Source organism: Pituophis catenifer, unplaced genomic scaffold, assembly GCF_029215685.1.
Source record: "Pituophis catenifer annectens isolate HBS135680 unplaced genomic scaffold, rPitCat1.0.hap2 SCAF_1, whole genome shotgun sequence".
NCBI classification, from domain to species: domain Eukaryota; kingdom Metazoa; phylum Chordata; class Lepidosauria; order Squamata; family Colubridae; genus Pituophis; species Pituophis catenifer.
Window position 1 is genome coordinate 345,870,722 of NW_027256881.1, and position 25,117 is coordinate 345,895,838.

At 41.4% G+C, this 25,117-nt stretch overlaps 1 protein-coding gene across 1 annotated transcript in view; it reads right to left on the bottom strand.

Moving 5' to 3' along the window:
* Positions 1–574: 574 nt before the first annotated feature.
* Positions 575–25,117, bottom strand: part of LOC139312183 (vomeronasal type-2 receptor 26-like) — a 32,176-nt gene continuing 7,633 nt past the window's right edge. The window contains exons 6-11 of the mRNA XM_070936767.1: positions 18,506–18,737; positions 8,801–9,092; positions 6,810–7,646; positions 4,257–4,475; positions 2,793–2,922; positions 575–1,479 (exon numbers count right to left, since the gene is read on the bottom strand). Of these exons, the coding sequence (XP_070792868.1) occupies positions 575–1,479; positions 2,793–2,922; positions 4,257–4,475; positions 6,810–7,646; positions 8,801–9,092; positions 18,506–18,737 (2,615 nt within the window). The remainder of the gene's footprint in view (positions 1,480–2,792; positions 2,923–4,256; positions 4,476–6,809; positions 7,647–8,800; positions 9,093–18,505; positions 18,738–25,117) is intronic.

Consider the following 25,117-nt stretch of genomic DNA (forward strand, 5'->3'; position numbering starts at 1 on the left):
CCACCATTAAAAAGAATAATATCGGAAAATGTCCCTCTTGAAATAATAACATAGCTTCAACACCAAGCTTTACTTCCACACAGGGCACTGAGGACACTTTGAAGGCAAGATAAACAAACGGCGGAGTGATGGTTGCTGAAAACAGGTATATTGTGACCAATCGTAGCATTGATAAGGAATTATTGAAGTGACAAATTCATCTTTCATGTCAGTGGTGAAATTCAATTATTTTTCTACCGGTTCTGTGGACATGGCTTGGGGGGCGTGGTATGGCTTGGTGGGTGTGGCTTAGTGGGCGTGGCAGGGGAAGGATACTGAAAAATCCCCATTTCCACCCCACTCCTGGGGGAAGGATATTGCAAAATCTCCATTCCCACCCCACACTGGGGTCAGCCAGAGGTGGTATTTGCCAGTTCTGTGAACTACTCAAAATTTCTGCTACCGGTTCTCCAGAACCTGTCAGAACCTGCTGGATTTCACCCTTGCTTCATGTTTTCATCTTTTGGAAAATTTATAACATTCTAAACATACCTCAAATATAAATGCTGTCTGCTGCTGCTGTTGTTTGCATTATTTAGAAGTTCTTGTTTCGTATTATATTTCCTCTACAATTCAGCTCAGGTCTCAGTAGGATAATGTAGCATTTGGGAAAAAAGATACAAGCCAAGAGAGCAGCTCCAGAAGCCAAAATGGAGAAGATCTCCACAGCCACCATGGACTTTCCTTTGGTGCTCAGGTAGGTGGGGAGGAAGGAGAGCCAAACACTGCAAAAGACCAGCATGCTAAAAGTAATGAACTTGGCTTCGTTAAAGCTGTCAGGCAATTTCCTAGCCAAAAAGGCCACTGTGAAACTAATGACGGCTAGGAAACCCAGATAGGCAAGAACAGCATAAAACATTGAAGTTGAGCCTTCATTACATTCCAAGATGGCCTCTCCAATCAGTGACTGAAAATCCAAGTTAGGAAATGGGGGAGACGTTATCAGCCAGATGGCACAAAGAAGTGCTTGGATCAGGGGACCGGCTATGACAATGAAGTTGGTCAGTGGTTTTCCTAAGAGTTTCCTTGTCTTGTTCCCTGGCTTGGTGGCCATGAAGGCAAGAACTACCATGACAGTTTTTGCCAACACAGAGGAAACTGCAAGGGCAAAGAGAATGGCAAACGCAGATTGTCGGAAGAGACAGGTGATCTTCCCTGGTCGACCAATGAAGAGGAAGGAGCAGAGGAAGCAAAACAGCAGGGAGACTAGAAGGATGTAAGTGAGATCTCGGTTGTTGGCCTTGACGATCGGTGTGTCATGATGTTTAAGGAAAATCACCAGGACTGCAGAAGTGATCAGAGAGAGAAAAAGAGTGAGAGAAACTAAAGTGTATCCCAGGCTGTCTTGGTAAGCAAGGAAGTGGATCTTCTTGGCAATGCATTGGTCCTTGTCCTTGTTGGGATATTGGTCTTCTGGGCAGGGCTCACAGTGAGCTGCATCTGAAATCAAAAGTCTTTGTCTAAGGATTTCAAGGGTATCTGCATGAACATTATTCCTCCCTCAGGGGTGACATGACTTCCCTTTCTGCTGTGGCCAACCAACAACAGGAGTGATGAAATGACCCACTGTCCAATTTCTGGAACTCAAAAAAGGGCTAATCATCCTTTGTTCATGATGATCCTTGGGATAGGGAGGTGTTGTGGCCTGTTGGCCACCGGCCCCTCCAGCAGCTGAATCAGAGGAGGAGGAGGCATGGGAGTCAAGGTCAGCATCAAGGCAATGTGGGAGCTCCGAGGGAGAAGAGGGAATGGAGCTGGCAGAGAGAGAGAGACAGAGGCGGAGTCTGGGCCTTCTGTCAGCTCTCTGAGGGAGAGTCAACAGCTCCCAGGGCTGGAGGTGGCTGATGAGGAAGAGGAGGAACAGCTGGGTCCAGTGCCTGACACGTGGATGAGCAGAAGACAGAGGAGAGGAGAGCAGTGGAAATCTATGGGCCGGTCCTTGGGACAGAAGAACCGCCGCTGCTAGTGAAGCCCCATCCTAGCTCTGAGGATAAAAGGCAGGGGGCGGAGATGAATAGATGGGGCATCTTCTGGCCGGACGGACTTGTTAGCCTGTGTTGAGAGAGAAACTTTTTGCCGGGGCTGCTGGCGCTACTAAGAAAGGAATCTTTGAGTTAACTTCAGAGGGTTGGTCGTGTTTGGGGAGCTGGGTCAAAATAGTAGGGCTAGAGACAAGGATTCGTTCAGTTCCAGCTTTCTGGTCAGTTTGCTTGGGGGAAAAGTCCCTCTCCAATCATTGGGAACTTCCACGATTGCCGTGGCTTTTAATCTGAGACTACCAATTATTTTCCCCCTTACATTATACTGGAACCAGCAGAAAACTCCTAGATGTATTAATCAGGAATGTTGCAGTTTTGGTTATCACTGCTTTAAGCGCTCTGCTTTGTACAGGTAGTCCTCGACTTACGACCACAATTGAGCCCAAAATTTCTGTTGCTATTTCTGAAGTGAATTTTGCTCCATTTTACAACCTTTCTTACCATGGTCTTTAAATGAATCAGTGCAGTTGTTAAGATAGTAAGATGGTTGCTAATTGAATCTAGCTTCCGCATTGGCTTTGCTTGTCAGAAGTTCGCAAAAGGGAATCGCATGATCCCAGGACAGTGCAACTGTCATAAGTATGAATCAGTTGCTAAGCGTCTGTGAATGCATGTCAATCTTACCAAAAATGACAACAATAACAAAAACAATATATTTTGATCTACTGAATGCTTCCTTGATCCTGGAATATCTACGTTTGTTGTCTGCTCTACCTGTCTGATTAGAAATGGTCCCTTCTGGACAAGGGTCACACTGGTAGCAGCAAACCTTCTTGCCCTCTGGAACTCTTCTCCTCTCTCCTGCATGGCACCTCTTCCTTCCACACCTGGCAAAGGGCACCTTCTAAAAAAGAAAAGATAAAGACTTGGGAGGGCCTAAGCGATGGACATCATTCGTTAATTCATTTCATACTGCTATTTCCATTCCTCATTCCTATTTCTGTTTGAGTGGTGCAGTGGCCTAGAGGTGGAGCTCTCGCCTCACAATCAGGAGGCTGTGAGTTTGATCCTCGGTAGACGCAGATATTTCTCTCTCTGGGCACGATGAGAATATATCTGCTGAATATAACTCGGCATTGGCAACAGGAAGGGCATCCAGCCAGGAATTACTCAGCTCCATTCAGTTGCCCAGAATGCCCGTGAGGGATTATGGGCAGTGGTGAAATGTAAAATTTGTTACTACCAGTTTTGTGGGTGTGGCTTGGTGGGGGCGGGTAATGTGACTGGGTGGGCGTAGCCAATCTATTTTTTTTTTTTTTTACTTTTCAAAGCATTTTTTCTACAACCTCTTCATCCAAAGAGGTTGCAGAAAAAAATGCTTTTAAAAGTGTCTGACGATCAGGAAACTCAGCTGGGATCATCAGAGGTTTTTAAAATCATTTTTTTCTACAGCCTCTTTGGATGAAGAGGTTGCAGAAAAAAATGCTTTTAAAAGCCTCTGATGATCCCAGCTGAGCCGCGCAATCATCAGAAGCTTTTTTTTAATTTTTAAAGGCATTTTTTCGGCCAAAGAGGTTGTAGAAAAAATGCTTTGAAAAATAAAAAAACCCCTCTGATGATAGCACGGCTCAGCTGGGCATGGAGGGTGGGCCGCAGGGAGTTTTGCTACTGGTTCTCTGAACCACCCGCTGCCATCGCTAACGGATCGTGCGATCCGGTCCGAACTGGGAGCATTTCACCCCTGATGATGGGGTCATTAAAAGAAGATGATGATTCCTATTTCTATGTTAGGAACACCTTAAAAAATAATGGTTCACCCCTGTCTACCAGAAACAAGGAACAGTTCTTGGGAGATTCAGGCCAGTGGCAGTCCCAACCCATCAGTGGATGATGGAGAATGGAACTGGGATCTTGGCATGCAAAGGAAGGCTTGTGACATTGAGCTACAGCTTGTCTAAAACAAAGGATCCAACTGAACGGGAATGGTCCATGATGATCATTGTTGCCTGCTCTAATTGCATCCTGGGTTTTCAAGCAGAGGTTCTTCTCAATCCACAACCCTTTGTGGATTGACACAAATCAGACCTCACGTGTGTTACATGCAAAGCAATTTTTTTCACCAACTGACTGCTCTACTTTTGGACTCAAATCAATCAATTTCCAAATTGGAAGGATGCTCTGCATTTCCAGGAGAGAATGATTCTTTCCCTGAAGTTATGACATTTCCTTGCGTCTCACCTTTGTGGCCCAGATGATTGCGTCTGAATTAATGGTGAAATCCTGTCCTTGGGAAGCCCTGGGATGTATTTGCCCAACTTTCGTGGAGACAAAAGAGTGATTGGGGAGGAAAATCCAGTTGAGAAGATCAAAGCGAGGAGAACCGAGTCCGTTTTCTGAAAAGGAGATTTTATCTCCAGCGCTGTTGTTAAATTGGACGTTCTTCAAATAGTAAAGAATCTGAAAAAAAAATACACCTTCAGAAATTGGAGCAATTGGCTGAGAGCCATAGATGAGACATCATGGCTTCTACCACTCTTCGTTGGCCATTATCTTAGGAGGCATGGAGGTATGTCTGAGAAACTACCATATTTTTTAGAGTATAAAACACACTCACATCCCCAAAAGAGGGTGAAAATTTGGGTGTATTTTATACACCGAATGTAAGCCTTGCCCATCCGCCAGTCCCCCAGAAAATGGGATCCACGGAGGTGGCAATAAACTATGGCAATCCCTGCAGTCTGAAACAGGTGATCTTTGGGAGGCCAATCCAACCGACAATCAGCTGCTTGTGCTAATCAGGCTGTGCTGAAGCTGAAGCTGAAACGGGCTGTTTGCTGCAAGGAGGCAAATTGCTGGGAGGCAGAGGCAGATTTTTTTTTCTTGTGCTAATCAGACTGTGCTGAAAATGAAACTGAAACAGGCTGTTTGCTGTTTGCTGCAAGGAGGCAAATTGCTGGGAGGCAGAGGCAGATTTTTTTTTCTTGTTTTCCTCCCACAAAAAAGGTAGGTGCGTTTTATAATCCGGGCATTTTATACTCCGAAAAATACGGTAGACATGTTCCATTGATGGAGCTTTGGTTAATCAGGAGTGACACCACATATTTCACTTTCTCCAGGACTACAAAAGTTTCTCTTTTTCATTGGGGATTTACATTTAGTTTTACCACAATCATCCCAGAAATATTTTACTGCCAAACTCTAAATTTCATTATGTGCTTTTGTTCCTGTGATAAATTGACCCTGTGCATTTTTTTAAATGTTGCCTTTGGCTCCAAGTCTTGTAAATGGGAACTGCATTTTAGAATTGATTTAATCATTTCTAACAAAACTACCGGTATATAAAATTCCACCAACATTCTCTAGCTTGTAATCATGTGGTGTTGTGGCTCCGTTATCTGAGCCTGTGTCATCGGCAGGAGAGGACTCCGAGAGTGAAGGAGAGGAGTTGGCAAGGCCTCCCTCTCCAGGACCCTCCTCTTTGGCAATGCCTTCGGTGTCCACCGAAGAGCAAGAGATAGGGCCGGGGGCAAGCACCTCCACGCAGCCACAAGTGGACAGTGATGAGAGTAATGAGTCTTGGCTGGATCCACGCCAGTGTTGCAGAGATAAGCGCGTGCAACAGAAGAAAAGGCATGCCTGAGATTAGGCTGAATCACTGGACCACACCCCACAGGGTATAAAAGGGAGCGTGGTGGCCAGTCAAACCTTGTGACGAACAAAGCTGAAAGCTTCCACGCCATTCTGCATTGCCGGACTTTTGCTATAGGCTTTGCTGGATTATACTTGGACTTAAGTTACTCTGTAATTATTGAATATTTTACTTTGATGTACCAGAAGCGGAGAGAAGTTATCTCTTCCCTTCGTGAGTAATAAACTCTTGGCAGGCAGCCACTAGGTTGCTGCCAAGTTCCGTTATCATAAGGAAAAGGATTTTGTCGGCTGGTTTGGTTTTTAACTCTTGGATGTCTGTTGGTGTGTGTGCGTGTGGGATGGGGACAGAACATGTGGAAGGAAGACTGTGTTGTTTCTCTGTGTCATATAATATAAGTGCGTCAGTGGTGGGTTTCTACTGGTTTGCCCCAGTTTGAGCGAACTGGTAGTGTGCGGCGGTGGGAGGGTCTGCCCGCCCACCCGGACGTCATTACAGACACTCTGCGCATGCGCAGAAGCGCCCCACGCGAGCAAAGCAAGCGCGCACACAAGTGCTCACAATTCCGAACCAGTAACAAAGGAAAGTGGATCCCACTACTGATGTGGGTTTATGCATATTGATTGATTGATTGATTGATTGATTCATTCATTCATTCATTTATTTATTTGTATTTTTCTCATATTTATGTAATGTATATTTCAGGTGGTGGCCCTTTGAGAGCTGTATGCAACGAAATTTCATTTTAATGTGTGCCGATGAGTGTACATTTAGAGTGACAATGCAGTTATTCTAAGTCTATTCTAACCTGTCCTGTGTGGCTCTCAGCCAATTTCTCCAATTTCTGGAAGTGTATTTCCACATCCACTTTCCAAAGAGGTCCAACATTTAGCCTTCGATGCAGAACACTCTGAGGGGCTGCCTCCAATGTCTAAGGGGCTGCCCCAAAGAAGAGGGGATCAACCTATTCTCCAAAGCACCCAAAGGCAGGACAAGAAACAATGGATGGAAAGGAATCAAGGAGAGATCCAATCTAGAATTAAGGAAGAATTTCCTGACAGCGAGGACAATTAAATCAATGGAACGACTTGGTATATGGGAAGAATGTATATGGGAAGGATCTTTGGAGTTAGAGAAATTACCTGCCATGACTGGACATTTGAGATCCTCTTTCCAAGCCTCCTCATGGCTGGTCGCGCTCCTGATCCATACATTGCATGCAATGCGTGTGCCAGAGCATAAATGGCATTGTAGATATTGTAACTTTCACCTGTCATGCTTGTTTCAAAAACATAAGGTGGCAGATTCTGCAAATTCTCCTTTCCTGTACATTGTTTTTTCCCCCTTGGAAGGATCTTTCCTGATTTATGGATCTTGCAGCCAAAGACAAATTCCCACCATGGAGGGAGAAAGACATCTCCTTGGGGGTTCAAGGGGTCTAAGGACAAGAGGAAGTGGCTGAATTCAGAGACATCCCCGGTGTGGTCCCTAAAATGCAGAGACCCATGGAAGGGATTAATACCTTTCAATATGTCTTCAGATCCCATCATACTAACTTTCCAATGGGAAGTTAAGACCCAGACTTTACAAAATGATGTCTTTGTCAATTGTTTGTGAGCATTCATTATCGCCATTACATTTGTAATACTACTGGAGTCGCCAAAGAGAATAATCACTTCAGCTTCAGACCAGGTTTTGAAAATATGAAGTAATTTCGATGTTGTAGTGACAAGAAAATCAGATTTCATCATTCCAGTGAAGGCCAGGCAGATCTCCTTCTCCTGGAGCATTGGTGTCAGAATTGAGACGAAACGTTCTCCATTGTCATCTTCAAGGGCCAGAAGACCCACCCAGTTCCACCGGAAATGCAGGAGGAGCTGGACTAAACCCACATACTGAGGAGATTCCTTGGGATTAATCCGGAAGAAGGAAGGATAAACTCTTCTCTCTCCTTGAGAGAACTCAAAGCCAACACCGAGCTGGAGAAAGTGAAATTCATCTTTCAAAGTCAAAGCAAATTTTACGGTGACTGTAGGGATCCCAATTGTGTGGTTGACTCCCCCTCCAATCAGATTAACTCATTGTGAGTGGCAAGCTTAAACGTCTTCTCTTCTTTGGAAGAGCCACCGTTTAACATATTCTGCATGTTAAACATGTCAGAAGACAAGACAACAAACCATCAATCTGATAGAGAGAATAAACTGCACCAGAAAGGTGGAAACATTTTTTGAAGAATAAGTCAGGAAGGAATTTCTTTTAGTGAATACAGCATGTCAGAATTATCTTACTATATATCTCATTGGGGTTATTTGACACATAAAATATAGCTGTCAGCATCCAGCTCGAGCATCCGAATAAAACTCCTTGATAGTACAAGGGTTTAGTGCACCCTGTTATTAACACAGCTGCCTGCAATTTCTGCTGGTTCGAATCTCTCCAAGGCTCAAGGTTGACTCAGCCTTCCATCCTTTCTAAGGTAGGTGAAATGAGGACCCAGTTTGTGGGGGCAATAAGCTGACTTTGTATAAAATATACAAAAGAATGAAGGCTATTGCTTAAAGCATTGTAAGCCGCCCTGAGTCTCCGGAGAAGGGCGGCATATAAATCAAATTAAAAAAAAAAAACAAAAAAAAAACTCCAGGATCATTTCATTTCCATAAAGCTTACTGTTTATTGAATACATATGCATGGTAATGTCAAGGCAAAACCAACTCTACCAAAACCAGGACACCATAGTACTAAACAATGATTTTCCCAGCCAAACTCCCAGGCTCTCATGTAATCCATGTAAACAAGTTGTCTTTGTTATGGGAATCATCTGCTTCAATGTTACACCTGTTAGGATGTCCTTGAAAAGTTTCCAGGCTCTCACAGTCTTCAGTGGAACCGTAGAAGTTCCATTTCTCCAGCTAACCCATTCGAAAGCAACACCTCTCCCTTCCCTTACTCTAATGGCAAGTTGAAACGAAGAGGCATGTAGCTGCCAAAGTTTCACCCTTGACAATCGCATTCGTTTTCTAAATCACCTTCTCCTTGTATGTCCCCCCAAAACACATTTGGTTTCATTGTTGGATTCTATGTGTGTTTGTGTTGTTTGTCTATTCCATAACTGCATCTGAAGGAGCTCCCTTACCTGTGGGACCTTGAAGATGCTGAAGATGGAGGTCATTTGCCTTGAGGATTTGGAGTTGAGACCTCCAACGACAGAGAGCAGGGTGTCCTGCCTGTCACATTGATAACTTGGAACCATTTGGCCTCGTGTGGAGAGCAGGGAGAGGCTGATTGAGGAAATCTCCCTCTCAATCTGGTGATTGTCATAGATGTGGAAGCCAAGGGTGATGTTGGGGAGGAGAACCACATCCTTGTTGACCTCTGTGACTGCAAACACCAAGGCCAAGATCTGTTGGTATTTCTTGGGCATGACTCTATAGTGAGAAAAACATTGGAGAACATTACAGGAAAACTTATATGTGCTGGTTGAGTTTGCTTTGTCTTTTTTGGTGTTCTTTGGAGCTGTAATTTCCAAATTTCATTGTTTTCTTTTTCAAAGGTTGTTCCTTGATTAAATTTGGATGGCTTTGTGAGAAAGGAGAAAAGCCTCTCCATCTTGTAGACCATTTTATTCCCCTCTATTGTTACTCCAATCTTCACTTTGCTCTTTGCCTCTTTCTTCCTAATCAATCTGGTCCTCTCTTGGAGCATCTTCTTCAGATCTCCTAACCATTACTGAGCACAAGAATGCAGTGTATAATTTTTATTATAAAAATGTACACAAATGATGAAATAGATATAATTATTAATCAAATAAGAAATTGAAATGAGAAATGAGAATAGAGATAATTAGGAAATCGGGGCTGCTTGAATACCATTCTAGATTGAACTGAAAAGGGAAACCACAGAGAGAGGGGAAGGAGTAGAGAGAGAGAGGAAGGGAGAAGAGAGGAGAGGGAGAGAGAGAAGAAAGGGAAAAGGAGAGGAAGAAAAGGGAGGGGAAAGAGGAGTAGGAGAGAAGGTTAGAAAGGGGGAAGAAGAGAGGAGTGGGGGAAGGAAAGGGGAAGTAGGAAAGAGAAGGAGAGGAAGAACGAAGAAAGTAGGAGGAGACAGACGAAGGAAGAGAAGGGGAGGAGAAGAAGAAAGGTTGTGGCAAAATAAAGAAGGGTAAATGGTAAAAGAGCAGCCCCGAATAATTAAAAATTAAAAATGAAAGTTAAAAGATAAGATGAATGAAAAATGGTGTACATGTAAATATATTTATGAGAAATATAAATAAAAACTTTTTCGGAAAAAGAAGAAGAAGAAAAGAATGCAGTGTGGGACACAGCATCGATTTCCTGAAGGACAAACTGTTGTTGAGCACTGCTAATAAACAGTTGCAAGAACTGAGTATAGAGAATAGAAAGACTAGGGCGGACATGAGAGCAATATTCCTGTATTTGAGGGGCTGCCACAAAGAAGAGGAGATCAACTTATTTTTCAAAGCACCTGAAGGCAGAACAAGAAGCAACGGATGAAAACTAATCAAGGAGAGAGGCAACCTGGAATTAACAGGGAGGCCAATTAACCAGTGGAATGATTTGCCTCCAGAAGTTATGGGTGCTCCATCACTGGAAGTTGTCTCAAATTGTATACGGTCTCCTGCTTGAGCAGGGGATTGGACTAGAAGATCTCCAAGATCCCTTCCAGCTCTATTCCGATTGATTGATTGACTGAGTTGTGGTGTTTCTACAGTTCTCCACAGTGGAAAATGATTGAGCTTCTCTTTGAGTGTCCACATTGTACGTCAACATCTTAAGGAGGCGAGCACTATTTTTAACGTGTCTGTCAGATGTAAATGCCTTATTCTCTATTGTGTAAATAATGTATATATGGGACATCAGGGGTTAACTTATTCTTTGGATTTTAATGTATTCATAATTTACCACTCCCATTCCTGGCTCCACCCCTTGTATATATAAGGAGCCACCCTCACCATTTTCTTTGCTTCTATCTTGAATATTCAGCGAATATAGAATGCCTATTATTATTAAAGAGAAATATATTTAAATCTCTAATTCTTATTATCTTTATTGAGTCTGATCCTGAAAATATTGCAACAAGCTGGTAGCAGAGGATGGTTAATTGACTCAATAAATAATTAAAAATGTCTAAGAAAGATAGGCCCAACACCAGGGCCTACAGCAAGGAAATAGAAACTGAACAAGAGATGATCAACGAATCCACTAACGCGATTTCGAGAGAATCCGAAGAATACACCACTGAAGAAGAAGAACTGATAAATGAAAATAATGACCAGGAAGAAACCGAAATAGAAAATAACGAACTCAGGTCAGAGATATTGAAGATACTAAAAAGCCAGAAGAACGATGAAAGCCTCATCGCGAACCTCCAAGAAATGCTGAAGAACAACGGAGCAGCGAGAGAGAAAAACGTCGTTAAAGAAAAACCCAAAGATCAAAAAACTGTGAGTGAAATGAATACTGAGAAAGTCGTTGTAAAAAAGAAAAGATGTGATCCCGCGCGAAATTTTGAATGGCAGCCATCTTGGTTTCAACGAACTTCAAAAGAGAATGGAGCAGAGCCAATCAAAACGCTCAGTTCAAAATTTCTGGCGCGAAAAACGCTATCAGACGACGAAAGTGAAAAAGAAGACTCAAACTCTTCAGAAGAACCAGAATCAGAAAGTGAAGACGATTTAACAAAGTCTCAAGTAAAGTCAGCAATGAAAACGCTTTTTGCTGCTTTTGGGCCAAGATTGAAAATTTCCAAGGCACCAACGAAGAAGCAAGAGATCAAACCGACAACTCGAGACCTGCACGCTCCCATCCTGACTTCGAAGGCGACGACACCTGAGCCCAGAGAGCCATGCCGATTCCGTCCTACACCGCAGACCGGATCAAGTGCCAATGCACACGAAAGAAAGAGAAGAGCTGTCGCCACCACCAGAACCCTTAAAACCGAACCAGAGACCGACTCATCTGAAGAGGAGCGGAACGAGAGAGCTGAAATGGAGAGAACCTTCCACGACGACGCCAAGGAAGAAATGAGCAACGCGCATGTGCAAAGCTACGTAGACGGCCCCGAAAGACTTGAACTGGCCAGAGAACCGCGCAGACTCGTTGCGAGCATCCCCATGCCGTTCTGTAATTTCCTGCACTTGCGAGACCACGGACTGCCTCAGGTTGTAAGTAATGGACAAAATAATGTGGGGAACTTACCCAGTGACTTCCCAAAACTTAGAATTGATGGCATTAATTTACAAGAGTGGTATCAACAGCTTCAGGTTGTCTTTATGAAAGAAAATTTACTATTCTTTATAACTAGTCCTCCAAGAAGACCTTGGACTTTAAAAATAGATTGTTTACATCATAGAGCATTTTTCATAATAATATCTAGCGTATCTCCTGCAATGTATCATAGCATCAAATCAAACCTAACTGTGTCAGAAATAATTCAATGCATGTTTAATCTATTTCACAGCGATAGCGTAGCTACAACTACAAGAATGTCTAAGGATTTCTTTTCTTCTAGAGTGAAACCAGGGGTTTCTATAAGTGAGCATTTGATATCTCTAAACAAAATAAGAGCTGAGCTGCAATTGAGGGGGGAAGTGATTTCAGATCAAACAATGAAAAGTGTTATTATCAATTCACTTGATCCATCATGGGATAGCTTTATGTCACACTTAGATACTATTAATTTAGGATATTTAACCATAGAAAGTCTATCTAACAAATTGATAGCAGAAGACAATTCAAGAAAAAATCGTTCCAGTAATCAAACAGAACACAAATCTTTTAGGAAAGTAGCTTTCCAAGAAAAATATAATGAAGCCTTTAGATGCCACAATTGTGGGTCCAGGGAACACAGTAGAAGAGACTGTCCCAAAGTCTCAAGGGAGAGACATAGGCCAGAATATAGGAGCAAATACAATTATAGACAGTCTTCCACAGATAGACACAAATATAGAAGCCCACCAAATTACAGAGAAAGTAGAGGGGGTAGAGAAAATTCAAAAGAGAGAAAATCTGGGTCACTAAATGGACTAAACAAACAAGAAAACACCAAAACACAACAAAATGAGAACAATAATTGGCTTATTGATTCTGGTGCAACCAATCACACCACTAACAACAAAAGTATATTATCTTCATTTACAGAAGATAAGTTTGTGATAAAGGTAGCTAATCAAGAAAAGGTTCAAGTATTAGGCAGAGGAAATGTGACCTTGCCTGGTTTAGGTAAAATAGAGGGGGTATTATTAATCCCAGAAATACCTCATAACATACTAAGTGCTATAAAACTAAGCAGAGATTCTGACATCAATATAGTTTTCTCAAAGGGGAAAGCAACTTTAGAGAAGGACAAAACAAATATAGGCACTGTGATGATAAAAGGAGGTCTACCCTATCTGATAACGAAAGAAAGATGGTTACATAACATTGATTCAAATATGGAAGATTGTATTGAAGCAGATGATGAAAATGTTAGTAACAGTGACAATGATGAATGTAAAATACCTCATGATCACAAAAATACACACAATGAGAAGAAACCAAAAATAGGTAAACCAATTCATGATGAGTGTGCTCACATCTTACATAGGAAGTTAGGACATGCAAGCTTTCCTGTAGTTCAAAAAATGACTGAACACGCAGAAGGTGTCAAAATAAAAAATTGTGAAAATTATTTGGAATGCTCAGTATGTAAATCCACCAAACTAAAAACCAGTCCCAGACCAAAAAAATCTAACAGATCAACTAACAATATTTTTGACTTAGTACATATGGATTTAGTTGGTCCATTAACTCCATCAATTACCTATAGAAAACGTTACTTTCTAACAATAGTGGATGATTATAGTCGCTATGGTTTTGTTTACACATTAAAGCACAAGGATGAAACCTTTCAGAAATTTAAGGAATTCTACAAACGCATAGAAACACAACATAATATCAGAATAAAACAAATTATGACAGACAGGGGATGTGAATTCATGTCTAAAGAATTCTCCCAATGGTTAAAGGATAGGGGAATGCTACATTTCACGTCCAATCCATTTTCTGCGTTTCAAAACGGGATTGTAGAGAGAAAGAATTCCACACTACAAACCATGATTAGATGCACATTAGAGGATGCTGGTTTAGGCAAACAATTCTGGTCAGAAGCCCTACATTATTCAAATTACACTCAAAATAGAACCTGGTCCAGTATTGTGAATAAGACACCGTATGAGGTGATGTACAATAGGAAACCTAAATTAGCACACATGCACATATTTGGAGTCACTGCAGATGTGCACATACCTAAGCAGTTGAGGAGAAAGGGAGAAAACGTATCCAGAAGATTAAGATTTATGGGATATGAAACTGGAACCAAAGGGTACAGATTCATTGATAATAATAACAAATTTATAGTCTCCAGAACAGCTGTGTTTCATGAGCAGGCCAATTGGTCTAAACTGCACCTTAATGAAATATTTCCAAATAAATGCAAAGATGCGATATCTTGCGAGGAAGGGACAATAGAAAATCAAAACATTAACAAAAATAAGAACAAAACCAAAACTTGGACAAATAGTCAGCATAAAATAAAGACAGACACATTAACAAAAAAGGAAGCTAGATATTTGCACGACAACCATAGCAAACCTGAAAGAGCTATTAGAAACAATAGAAATCAAATACCAAGTAAATACAAAGATTACATAATGCATATGAATGGAGAACAAATAACACCTAATACATATGAGGAAGTATTAAAACTCCCTCGTGAAGAAAGAGAAAAATGGGAACTAGCTATGAAAAAAGAGATGGAAAGTTTGCAAGGATTAAATGTATTCACTCCTACGATCGCACCTAAGGATAAAACAATTATAGGTACCAGGTGGATTTATAAAATTAAGAACCTAGAAGGAGGCAATACTTTATACAAGGCTAGACTAGTTGCACAAGGTTATGCACAAAAATATCCAGAAGATTATACTGACACATACTCCCCCACGGTGAGGACAGAGAGTGTTAAAACAGCTCTAGTAGTAGCATCTGCACTCAATCTGGACGTATTTCAATATGACATACAGACTGCGTATTTACACGCAAAACTAGATAAGGAAATATATGTAAGAGCACCACATAGTCAATACACTAATAAGAATGAAATTTGGTTATTAAACAAGAGTCTATACGGATTAAAGCAATCTGGCAAGAGATGGTACGATTGCTTGGTAAAAGTACTAAAGACCATGGATTTCAACGCTACCACTGCTGATAACTGTTTCTTTGTAAAAAAGAGTGATGATCACGTTGAATTTGTATTAATTTATGTGGATGATATTTTATATATAGGAAAACACAAAGAGAGCAGAGAAATCTTTGTAAATAAGTTAAACGAACATTTCTCGTTGAAATCTCTAGGTAAAGTGAATAAATACCTTGGTGTACAAATTAACAAAACTAGAAGGGGATTCAAACTTACTCAGAAAGATAAGATCATTGAACTTCTAAACAAATGTAATTTAAACAATGCCAAAACCTGTGACACTCCTATGCAAACTGATTTCCTTAGAAACACTGATGAGTCTTCCCCTGAATTTAAAGATAATACATTTTACAGATCAGTTATAGGCTCACTCCTTTATATATCTAATTGGACCAGACCAGATATTGCATTACCTCTCAATTTATTGTCAAGATATGTTAGCAAACCAACCATGTATCATTGGGAAGCTGTCAAAAGAATTCTAAGATATTTGAAAAGTACATTAGATTTTTGTTTAGTATTAGAACCTAATAATGACAAAGAACCAAAAATTACCTGTTATGCGGATGCAGATTGGGCTGGTGATACATCATGCAGAAAGAGTACTTCTGGTTATATTTTTCTATTGAATGATTGTCCAGTTTACTGGTACACTGGTAAACAAGAACTGGTAGCCACTTCAACCACAGAAGCGGAATATGTTTGTTTATCCAAAGCTGCAAATAACCTTGTATGGTTCAATGACTTGATCTCAGATGTTTGGAAAAAACCTGCATTACCTTTTGTTGTGCATGAAGATAATAAAGCAGCCATTGAAATATCCAGATCCGATGCCATTGGACAAAGGTCCAGGCATATTGATATAAAATTTAAGCACGTGAGACAATTATCTCAAGATGGATTCATCAAAGCAATACATTGTGATACTTCTGAACAATTAGCTGACATATTAACGAAGCCTTTACCTTCTAAACAGCACAAATATTTAACTTCTAAATTGTATGTATTATATTGTCCTGAATCTGAATGTAATTGGTGTTGTATAGCGAACCGGCATTTAGAGGGGGATTTGTCAGATGTAAATGCCTTATTCTCTATTGTGTAAATAATGTATATATGGGACATCAGGGGTTAACTTATTCTTTGGATTTTAATGTATTCATAATTTACCACTCCCATTCCTGGCTCCACCCCTTGTATATATAAGGAGCCACCCTCACCATTTTCTTTGCTTCTATCTTGAATATTCAGCGAATATAGAATGCCTATTATTATTAAAGAGAAATATATTTAAATCTCTAATTCTTATTATCTTTATTGAGTCTGATCCTGAAAATATTGCAACAGTGTCGTCCCTCCTCACTTTTTATGCTTCCTCACTTTCCTTATTTTCATCAGGAAGAATAAGAATTCAAGCCTTTTTCTATGAGCTTGGTTTTTTTTTTTAAATTGAAAAGGGCACAAAGATTTACACTAGGACAGTGGTTTTCAACATAGACGCCGCGGGAGCTTGGGGGGGTCCATGGCCACAAAATGTATTTAAGGGAATTAAGTGGTAAAGAAAAGAATGAGAAATCTGCACTAGGACATTGCAAACCTCACAAGGACCAGTCTTTCTAAAAGGGTCCCTGAATCCAAAAAACCCCAAGTATTTATCTACATTTTCCCCCTCCAGGTAAAACTTACATAGTTCTCAAAGGACATTGGAATGGGTCTTCCTGAAAGCGTAGGTTGTTGGGGGAAAAAGCAGGGGTTGCCAGGGGCAAATTCCCACCAATAATGAGATCTCCAGACCTGCAATAGTCCTCTGGAATCTCCAAAGACCTTGTCAACACACAAACACTTTGCATCCTCTTGGAAGAAGTTGGAGGCAGGAGCCAAAAGAGCAGCAGCAGGAGGAGGAGAGGCAACCCAATCATTCTTCTCACCTTCCCTCCTAGATCAGAAATCTAGGTTTGTGCAGAAGGTAAACTGCAGGTAGCACTTGAAATCTCAACAGAGCTTTAGCACAACAGAGGCAGGTCGTTCCACCTGGATGGCTTTGTGGCAAAATTTATATCAACCATCCTTCTCCTTATAAGTGTTTGGGCTGTGACCGAAGACAAAGCTAAGGCCAGCTAAGTCTCATCCAACCCAGGAGTGAGCTCTTTGCAAGACAAGGTGAGGTGGCACATATCCTGCCACCCCACCTGGGGAACTCCAGGCATATTTTTTAAAAGCAGATTTTATCTGGGAAGATTTTTGTGAATAGAAACCCACAGGGAATAAGAATGGCAGTTCCACGGATAATTGCAAAGAAGAGCAATTGTCCTACCTAATTATTACTAGATTTGTTTAGCATACCAGAAAAGGAAAAACATGTTTCTGTCTCTTGTTCTAATCCACAGAGATGGACTTGAGAACGAAGGTGAAGTTGGATATTTGATTTAGCATGGAACTGAGGGGGGTTTGGGGCTCTCTGAGCTTGGTTGTTTTCTGGCAGACATTTCATGACCATTCTAGGTGACATCATCCGTGCTAGAAGGGAGTGGGGTTTGTGGACAGGAGGAAGAGGATGATGATGATGAGGAGGAGGAGGAAGGCAATGACAACTGTGGGGTCCTTAGTACTCTTTGAGCTTTGATGTTTACTTGTAGACCTTTCATTACCGTACTAGGTGACATAATCAGTGCTAGAAGGGAGTGGGGTTTATGGACAGGAGGAAGAGGATGATGATGATGATGATGATGAGGAGGAGGAAGGCAATGACAACTGTGGGGTCCTTAGTACTCTTTGAGTTTTGATGTTTACTTGTAGACCTTTCATTACCGTACTAGGTGACATAATCAGTGCTAGAAGGGAGTGGGCTTTATGGAGAGGAGGAAGAGGATGATGATGATGATGAGGAGGAGGAGGAGGAGGAGGAGGAAGACAATGACGACTGTGGGGTCCTTAGTACTCTTTGAGCTTTGATGTTTACTTGTAGACATTTCATTACCGTACTAGGTGACATAATCAGTGCTAGAAGGGAGTGGGGTTTGCTCTCAACTTGCCTTGTCAGTGCTGGTGGGAGTGGTCTTGGTATTTCCTTAGTCAGGTTGTTTATTGTTAATCTGTTTGAAGTATTGTTTGCTTCTTCTTTTTTTATTTTTTTATTTTTAATATTTTATTATAACACAATATGACCTCTTTTTAACCAGTGTTTCTTGGTGGTCTTCTTTCCGTTTTGTACCTTTCCCCTGTATCTCTCTTACTGTTTCATTTTCTTCATTGTCCCTTTTTCTTTGGTTACACTGTATTTTCTAACACTGATAACCTTAATTTTATACATTTCTATATATTTGTTACTAGCTGTACCCGGCCACGTGTTGCTGTGGCTCAGTCTTGTGGGTATACAATATTTTTTGACCGAGTGCCAATAATTTCCCTCTGTAGCTTAGGTAACTCCTACTTTGCCTCTGTCCCCCCAGTCTTTTCACTCAGTTGATTGGATTCAGACCTGGGTTGCCTTTCTGTACGTTTCTTTTTGGACTTTAACGTCACTTAATGAATTGCTTTCTTGGACTTTTACTATTTGGTGTTTGTATTGGGAGAGCTGCACGTCTTGAGATTGGCGGAGGCCTCCGCCCGGGCTGCCGTCAGTGAGTTTGTGTTCCTGGGGCTCCGGGATGCTGGCTGCCGACAAATAATTTGAATCCAGCAGCCATCCGGAGGTTTGTCTTCGGACGCCTCCAAGGATACTTTGCCGTGGGCGTAAGAGCTGGTTTCCTGGCTTGCCGGTATAACCGCCTTCACCTTCACAGCTCTCCGCACCACAGGCAGCATTGGGGTCCCTGCCAAAGGTACGGCATACTCCGTTAGTCAGGAGGACACTTCACAGCGGTTGACATTTCCCGCCATTTTGCTTGTGGGCTTGGTGGCGGCGGCACTGAGGGGGAAAAGACCAGGCTCGCGCCTGCCATTGTGATGCTGCAATGTTAAAGTCCAAAAAGAAACATAGAGAAAGGCAACTCAGTTCTGAATCCAATTGACTGAGTGAAAAGACTGGTGAGATGGAGGTAAAGTAGGCCTGACCTGAGCTACAGAGGGATACAACACAGCTCAATTCCAACGCAATGTTGCACAAAATAATTAAATTAAATCAAAATGAAAATAAATCAAAATCTATGAAAATTCAATTTAACAATGCAATCGGAAACATTGAAATAGAATCATAAAATTGGAAATTTGGAAATCGTAAATGGATCATAAATCGGAAACATTGAAATGGAATGATAAAATATTTAGTATAGCGTTGCTTTTACGTCCAACAAATGGCGCTATTTTTCAAAAAAGCATGTTTTTACCATTTTTACCTGTCACAGGTGTGACATCTATATAATATAGGTATATAGAAACACGCGCGTATTCGAATGCAACATTGTGTCAAAATTTCAAAGCAATCGGTGAAGAACTTTCAGAGATTTAAGATTTTGAACAAACGAACATTTACATTTTTATTTATATAGATATACATATTTTACATTCTTAAATTCTCCCCTGTATTTATTGTTCTTTATTTCTAGTCCCAAGCCATTCATACCATTTGTTCCAAATTTTTCTTTAATTTCTTTTGTTAATTTGTCCATCTCTGCACATTCTAAAACTTTTTCTTTCACTTCTTCATCTTTTGGTGTCTTTTCCTGTTTCCAATTTTGTGCATATGTTATTCGTGCAGCTGTTATGATATGCAGAATCAGATTTTTATTTCTTTGGTGTATGTTCTCGTGAATATTCCTAATAAGAATGTTTCTGGCTTTCTTTCAATTGGTTGTTCTATTATTTTTTCTAGCCATTTCTTTATATTTGTCCAAATTTTTTTTTGCCGCCGGGTACGTCCACCATAGATGGTAATATGTTCCATGAGTTTTCTTACACTTCCAACACGTTGAGGTATTATTTGGGAATATCTTTGCAAGTCTTGGTGGAAGATGCCATCTATAAAACATCTTCAGCTGATTTTCCTTGTATGCCACAGATAATGTTAGTTTTGAATTTACTTGCCACATTGTTTCCCATCTCTCCAAATCTATTGTATAATTAAAGTTCTGTGCCCATTTAATCATTGTGTCTTTCACTATCTCCTCTTCCATTTTGTATTGCAATAAAAATTTATACATCTTACTAATTAGCTTCTCATCTGTCATAATTCTCATCTTCTCATAATTTTATCTAATTCATGTTGTTCTCTTTGTATTACATATGTTTTTGTATCTTCTTTATATTTAGATTGGATTTGTGTGTATGTCCACCAGTCAATATCTCTGTTACCAAACTAGGTGACTTCATCAGTGCTAGAAGGGAGTGGGGTTTGCTCTCAGTTTATATACTAGTGACTTGCCCTGTCAGTGTTGATGAGAGTCTTGGTATTTCCTTGATTGGGTGTTTATTCTTAGTCTGTTTGAAGTATTGTTTGCTTCTTGATTGCACGTCTAATGTTAATCTTGGTGTTAACTGCTGCTTATCTGGGTGTTGATTGCTGGTGAGGAGGTGTTTGGTCTTTTTTAATTTAATTTAATTTCCAATTTATATACCACCCTTCTCCCTGAGGACTCAGGGCGGTGTACAGCCAAGATAAAAAACATAGAATACAAATATTAAAACATTTAAAAATATATATAAATTTTGGCCCGAAAGTTAAGAATCACAAACTAATTAAAAGAATTTAAAAATTTCTTCTAAGCCAACCCGGCTTGCTGAAAAAGATAGGTTTTCAGGGAACGACGGAAGGCATTGAGGTCATGGATTCTTCTTATCTCCGGGGGCAACTGATTCCAGAGGGTGGGAGCCCCCACAGAGAAGGCCCTCCCCCTGGGGGCCACCAGCCTACATTGTTTGGCTGATGGCACCCTGAGGAGGCCCTCTCTGTGGGAGCACACGGGTCGATGGGAGGTCGTCGGTAGCAGCAGGCGGTCTCGGAGATAGCTAGGCCCTATGCCATGGAGCGCTTTAAAGGTGATAACCAACACCTTGAAGCGCACCCGGAAGACCACCGGGAGCCAGTGCAGCTCGCGCAGGAGCGATGTTACATGGGAGCGCCATGTTGCTCCCATCACTACCCGCGCTGCTGCATTCTGGACCAGCTGGAGGCTCCGGGTGCTCTTCAAGGGGAGCCCCATGTAGAGAGCGTTGCAGTAGTCAAGGCGAGAGGTGACGAGGGCGTGAGTGACTGTGCACAAGGAATCCCGATCCTTGTGATCCTTTGTTCCCTTTTTGGCTTGTTGATTATCTCTTTTGAATGGTGTGTAGATGTTGTTTATGTCTATGTACCTGCTGATGGCCAATTCTTCTGACCGCCAGTTGGTGTCCATGGATGTGCTCTGCTAGTTGTTTGCCTCTTTGTCCACTCTGACAAATTGGCTGTCTACAGAAATACAAGAGCAGCTAGACTAAACTAGATTTACTCCAATTTTTGAGCTGCACCTGGCATAACAGTAGAGTTTAGATTTAGTTTTATGGAGAGTTTGATCCTGTTAGAAAAAAATTCTGGATTCAGAACTAAACCAGGTCAGACAAAGAACACACAGGGCAAGTCGCTTGGAAAAGAGGCATCGTTTATTTGAGATCTTAAGTACAGATTGCAATGAAACAGTTGTCAAATATTTACCTTTATACCTTTCTTTTGTTCCTCCCAGGAACAGAGCCCACCCTCTGGGAATTATTAGGAGCTGCAATTAGCTGGATGGCCAGAAGGGGGCGTTCATTGGCTAAACTTGTGGGATTTTTTTCTACTTATTTACCCTATCAACTAGCTTCCTGCATAATTAAGGCTGGAGGTGGCAGTCAGAGAAAGGGATCTTTTGTTAATTAAGAGGTGGAATCTCTGAATCCTGAAAGGAATCCTTATCTGAATGACTATCACCCTTGGCCAGTTTCAACCTCTTTCTATGTGTAAAGGCTCTTTGTCTGGATCTTAACTCATAAGGGCTTCTGTGTAGCCTCCAATGCAGTGGCACCTTGCATTTGTGGACATCACCCAGGGAGAATTTTCTTTATAACCTTAACATTTAAAAATTTCCATTAAATGACAAATTCATCCTTCATTTTATCATCTTTTAGAAAATTTATCACATTCTAAACATGCCTCAAATATAAATGCTGTCTATCCTTGCATTATTGAGAGGTTCTTGTTTCTGATTATATTTCCTCTACAATTCAGATCAGGCCTCAGTAGAATAATGTAGCATTTGGGGAAAAAGATACAAGCCAAGAGAGCAGCTCCAGAGGCCAAAATGGAGAAGATCTCCACAGCCACCATGGACTTCCCTTTGGTGCTCAGGTAGGTAGGGAGGAAGGAGATCCAAACACTGCAAAAGACCAGCATGCTGAAAGTAATGAACTTGGCTTCATTAAAACTATCAGGCAATTTCCTAGCCAGAAAGGCCACTGAGAAACTGATGAGGGCCAAAAAACCCAGATAGGCAAGGACAGCGTAAAACATTGAAGTTGAGCCTTCATTACATTCCAAGATGGCCTCTCCAATCAGTGACTGAAAATCCAAGCTAGGAAATGGGGGAGAAGTTATCAGCCAGGTGGCACAAAGAACTACTTGGACCAGGGGACAGGCTAAGACAATGGAGTTGGTCAGTGGTTTTCCTAAGAGTTTCCTTGTCCTGTTTCCTGGTTTGGTGGCCATGAAGGCCAGAACCACCATGACAGTTTTTGCCAACACAGAGGAAACTGCAAGGGCAAAAAGAATGGCAAAGGCAGCTTGTCGTATTAGACAGGTGACCTTCCCTGGTTGATCAATGAAGAGGAAGGAGCAGAGGAAGCAGAGCATGAGGGAGACCAGCAGGATGTAGGTGAGATCTCGGTTGTTGGCCTTGATAATCGGTGTATCATGATGTTTAAGGAAAATAACCAGGACTGCAGATGTGGTCACAAAGAGAAAAAGAGCGAGAGAAACTAAAGTGTATCCCAGGGTCTCTTGATAGGCAAGGAAGTGGATCTTCTTGGCAATGCATTGGTCCTTGTCCTTGTTGGGAAATTGGTCTTCTGGGCAGGGTTCACAATGCACGGCATCTGAAATCAAGAGTCTTTGTCTAAGGATTTCTGGGCCATGTGCCATGAACATTATTTGTCCCTGGGGAGTGTCCTCTTTCTGCTGTAACCAACCAACAAAGAATGATGAAAGGACTCAGCTGTCAACTCACTGGGCCCTTCAATGCCCTCTATGGCTTTCAGTATGAAATTGCCACTTATTTCCCCCCCCCCCTACTTTATACTGGACCCCATAGAAGACTGATAGATCTGTTAGCCAACAATGCTGCTGTTTTGTTTTTGAGTACATTGGTTATCCCTCCCTTAAGGTCTCTGCCCTGTACTTCAAATCTGATCATTCAGACTTTATTTGCTCTCTTATGCTCTATTTAACAGACATAGATAGCAATAGCAATAGCACTTAGACTTATATACCGCTTCATAGTGCTTTTACAGCCTTCTCTAAGTAGTTTACAGAGTCAGCCTCTTGCCCCCAACAATCTGGGTCCTCATTTTACCGACCTCGGAAGGACGGAAAGCTGAGTCAACTTTGAGCCTGGTGAGAATCGAACTGCCAAACTACTGGCAACCGGTGATCAGCAGAAGTAGCCTGCATTACTGCACTCTGAACACTGCGCCAACATGGCTTGTATAGATAGATGGATCTATTCTTTCTCTGGCAGGTTTATTTTCTCAGAGATTGATAGAGCTGACAGAAGAAGCATATTCTGAATAATAAAAATGAAAGCTTGAATCACATCAGCCCACCTCTTCAGGAAAAGTTTGGATGTTCGTTTTCCCAACTGGATGTTACAGTAGGAGTCAATATGCAAGTTGGGGATTCATAAATTTTACCCTTAAATTATCCTGCATGAAATTGCTGAGGACCAGGAAAGGTGGTCTATGGAGTTTAGATCTGTAAATTGAAGGGTTCTGCTGAAAAGTATGAATGCATCTCTATCTTACCAAAAATGACAAATATAAAAAACCATTGGAATTCATTATTGGAATGTATTTTTATGCAACAACTACTGCCAGTAGATGGCAGTGTTTACAAGTTTGGATCTATGGCTCTTTTGTTTTAAGTAGAGTTTCCTGGTTCCTGTTACAGTTAAAACAATTGGGCAGTAAAATACATGGTGTCTGTACTCTTTGTTTGGTCTGTGGAGCTACATAAACAGAATTCCTAACACGAACAGATATTTTGATCTACTGAATGGCTTCCTTGATCCTGGAAGGTCTACATTTAAAGTGTGCTCTACCTGTCTGATTAGAAAAGGTCCCTTCTGGACAAGCATCACACTGGTAGCAGCAAACCTGCTTTCCCTCTGGAACTCTTCTCCTCTCTCCTGCATGGCACCTCTTCATGCCACACCTGGCAAAGGGTCTCTTCTGCAAGAGAAAAAAGAAATTCTTGAGATGAAATAAGCGGTGATTATTCTTCATTATTTCATTTCCACATTTCTATTTCTATTTCCATTCCATATTTCTATTTCTATGCTCAGTATATCTTCAAAGGAAGTGGTGCTCTACTGTTTATCAAAAACCAGGAATATCCTGGGGGATTCAGGCCAGTGGCACTCCCAACTCACCAGTGGATGCTGGGACGGCAACCTGCAAAAGAAGGCTTGTGACATTGAGCTACAGCATTTCAAAAATAAAGAATCATGAGGATCCAACTGAATGGAATTGGTCCATGGAAGTCATTGCCGCATCTTCATACTTCATCCTGGACTTCAAACAGAAGTTCTTCCCAATCCCAACTATTTATGGATTGATACAAATTGTCAGACCTGGCCTGGAAGCCATCTTTTCACCTTTGAGCCTTCAGGCCTGCCACAAATTCTACTGTGGGAAAATGGGAGGGTGGATTATATGGAGTGAAGATGATATGTAGTCAAAATAGCATTCTTTCTAGAAAGTCAAGGCCATTGTGCCCTGCAGCTGTGCTGAGAAGAATGAGGAGGTATCTTCTGTTCCGGAGGGTACCTGATTGGTTCGTGTGATGGACATGTTGGTGAAGGGCAAGGACTTGAACTTTCTTTTGGGTGAGGAAAACCCGGAAGCTCTCAGATTTGGGTTTTCCCAGATGTGCCAATATGACATGTCTAATTAAAATTAGCTTTGAGGAAACTCAAGCCTCGGAGTTTGATTTCATTGGGAGTGTTACTTGGAACCCTGACACAAATCAGAC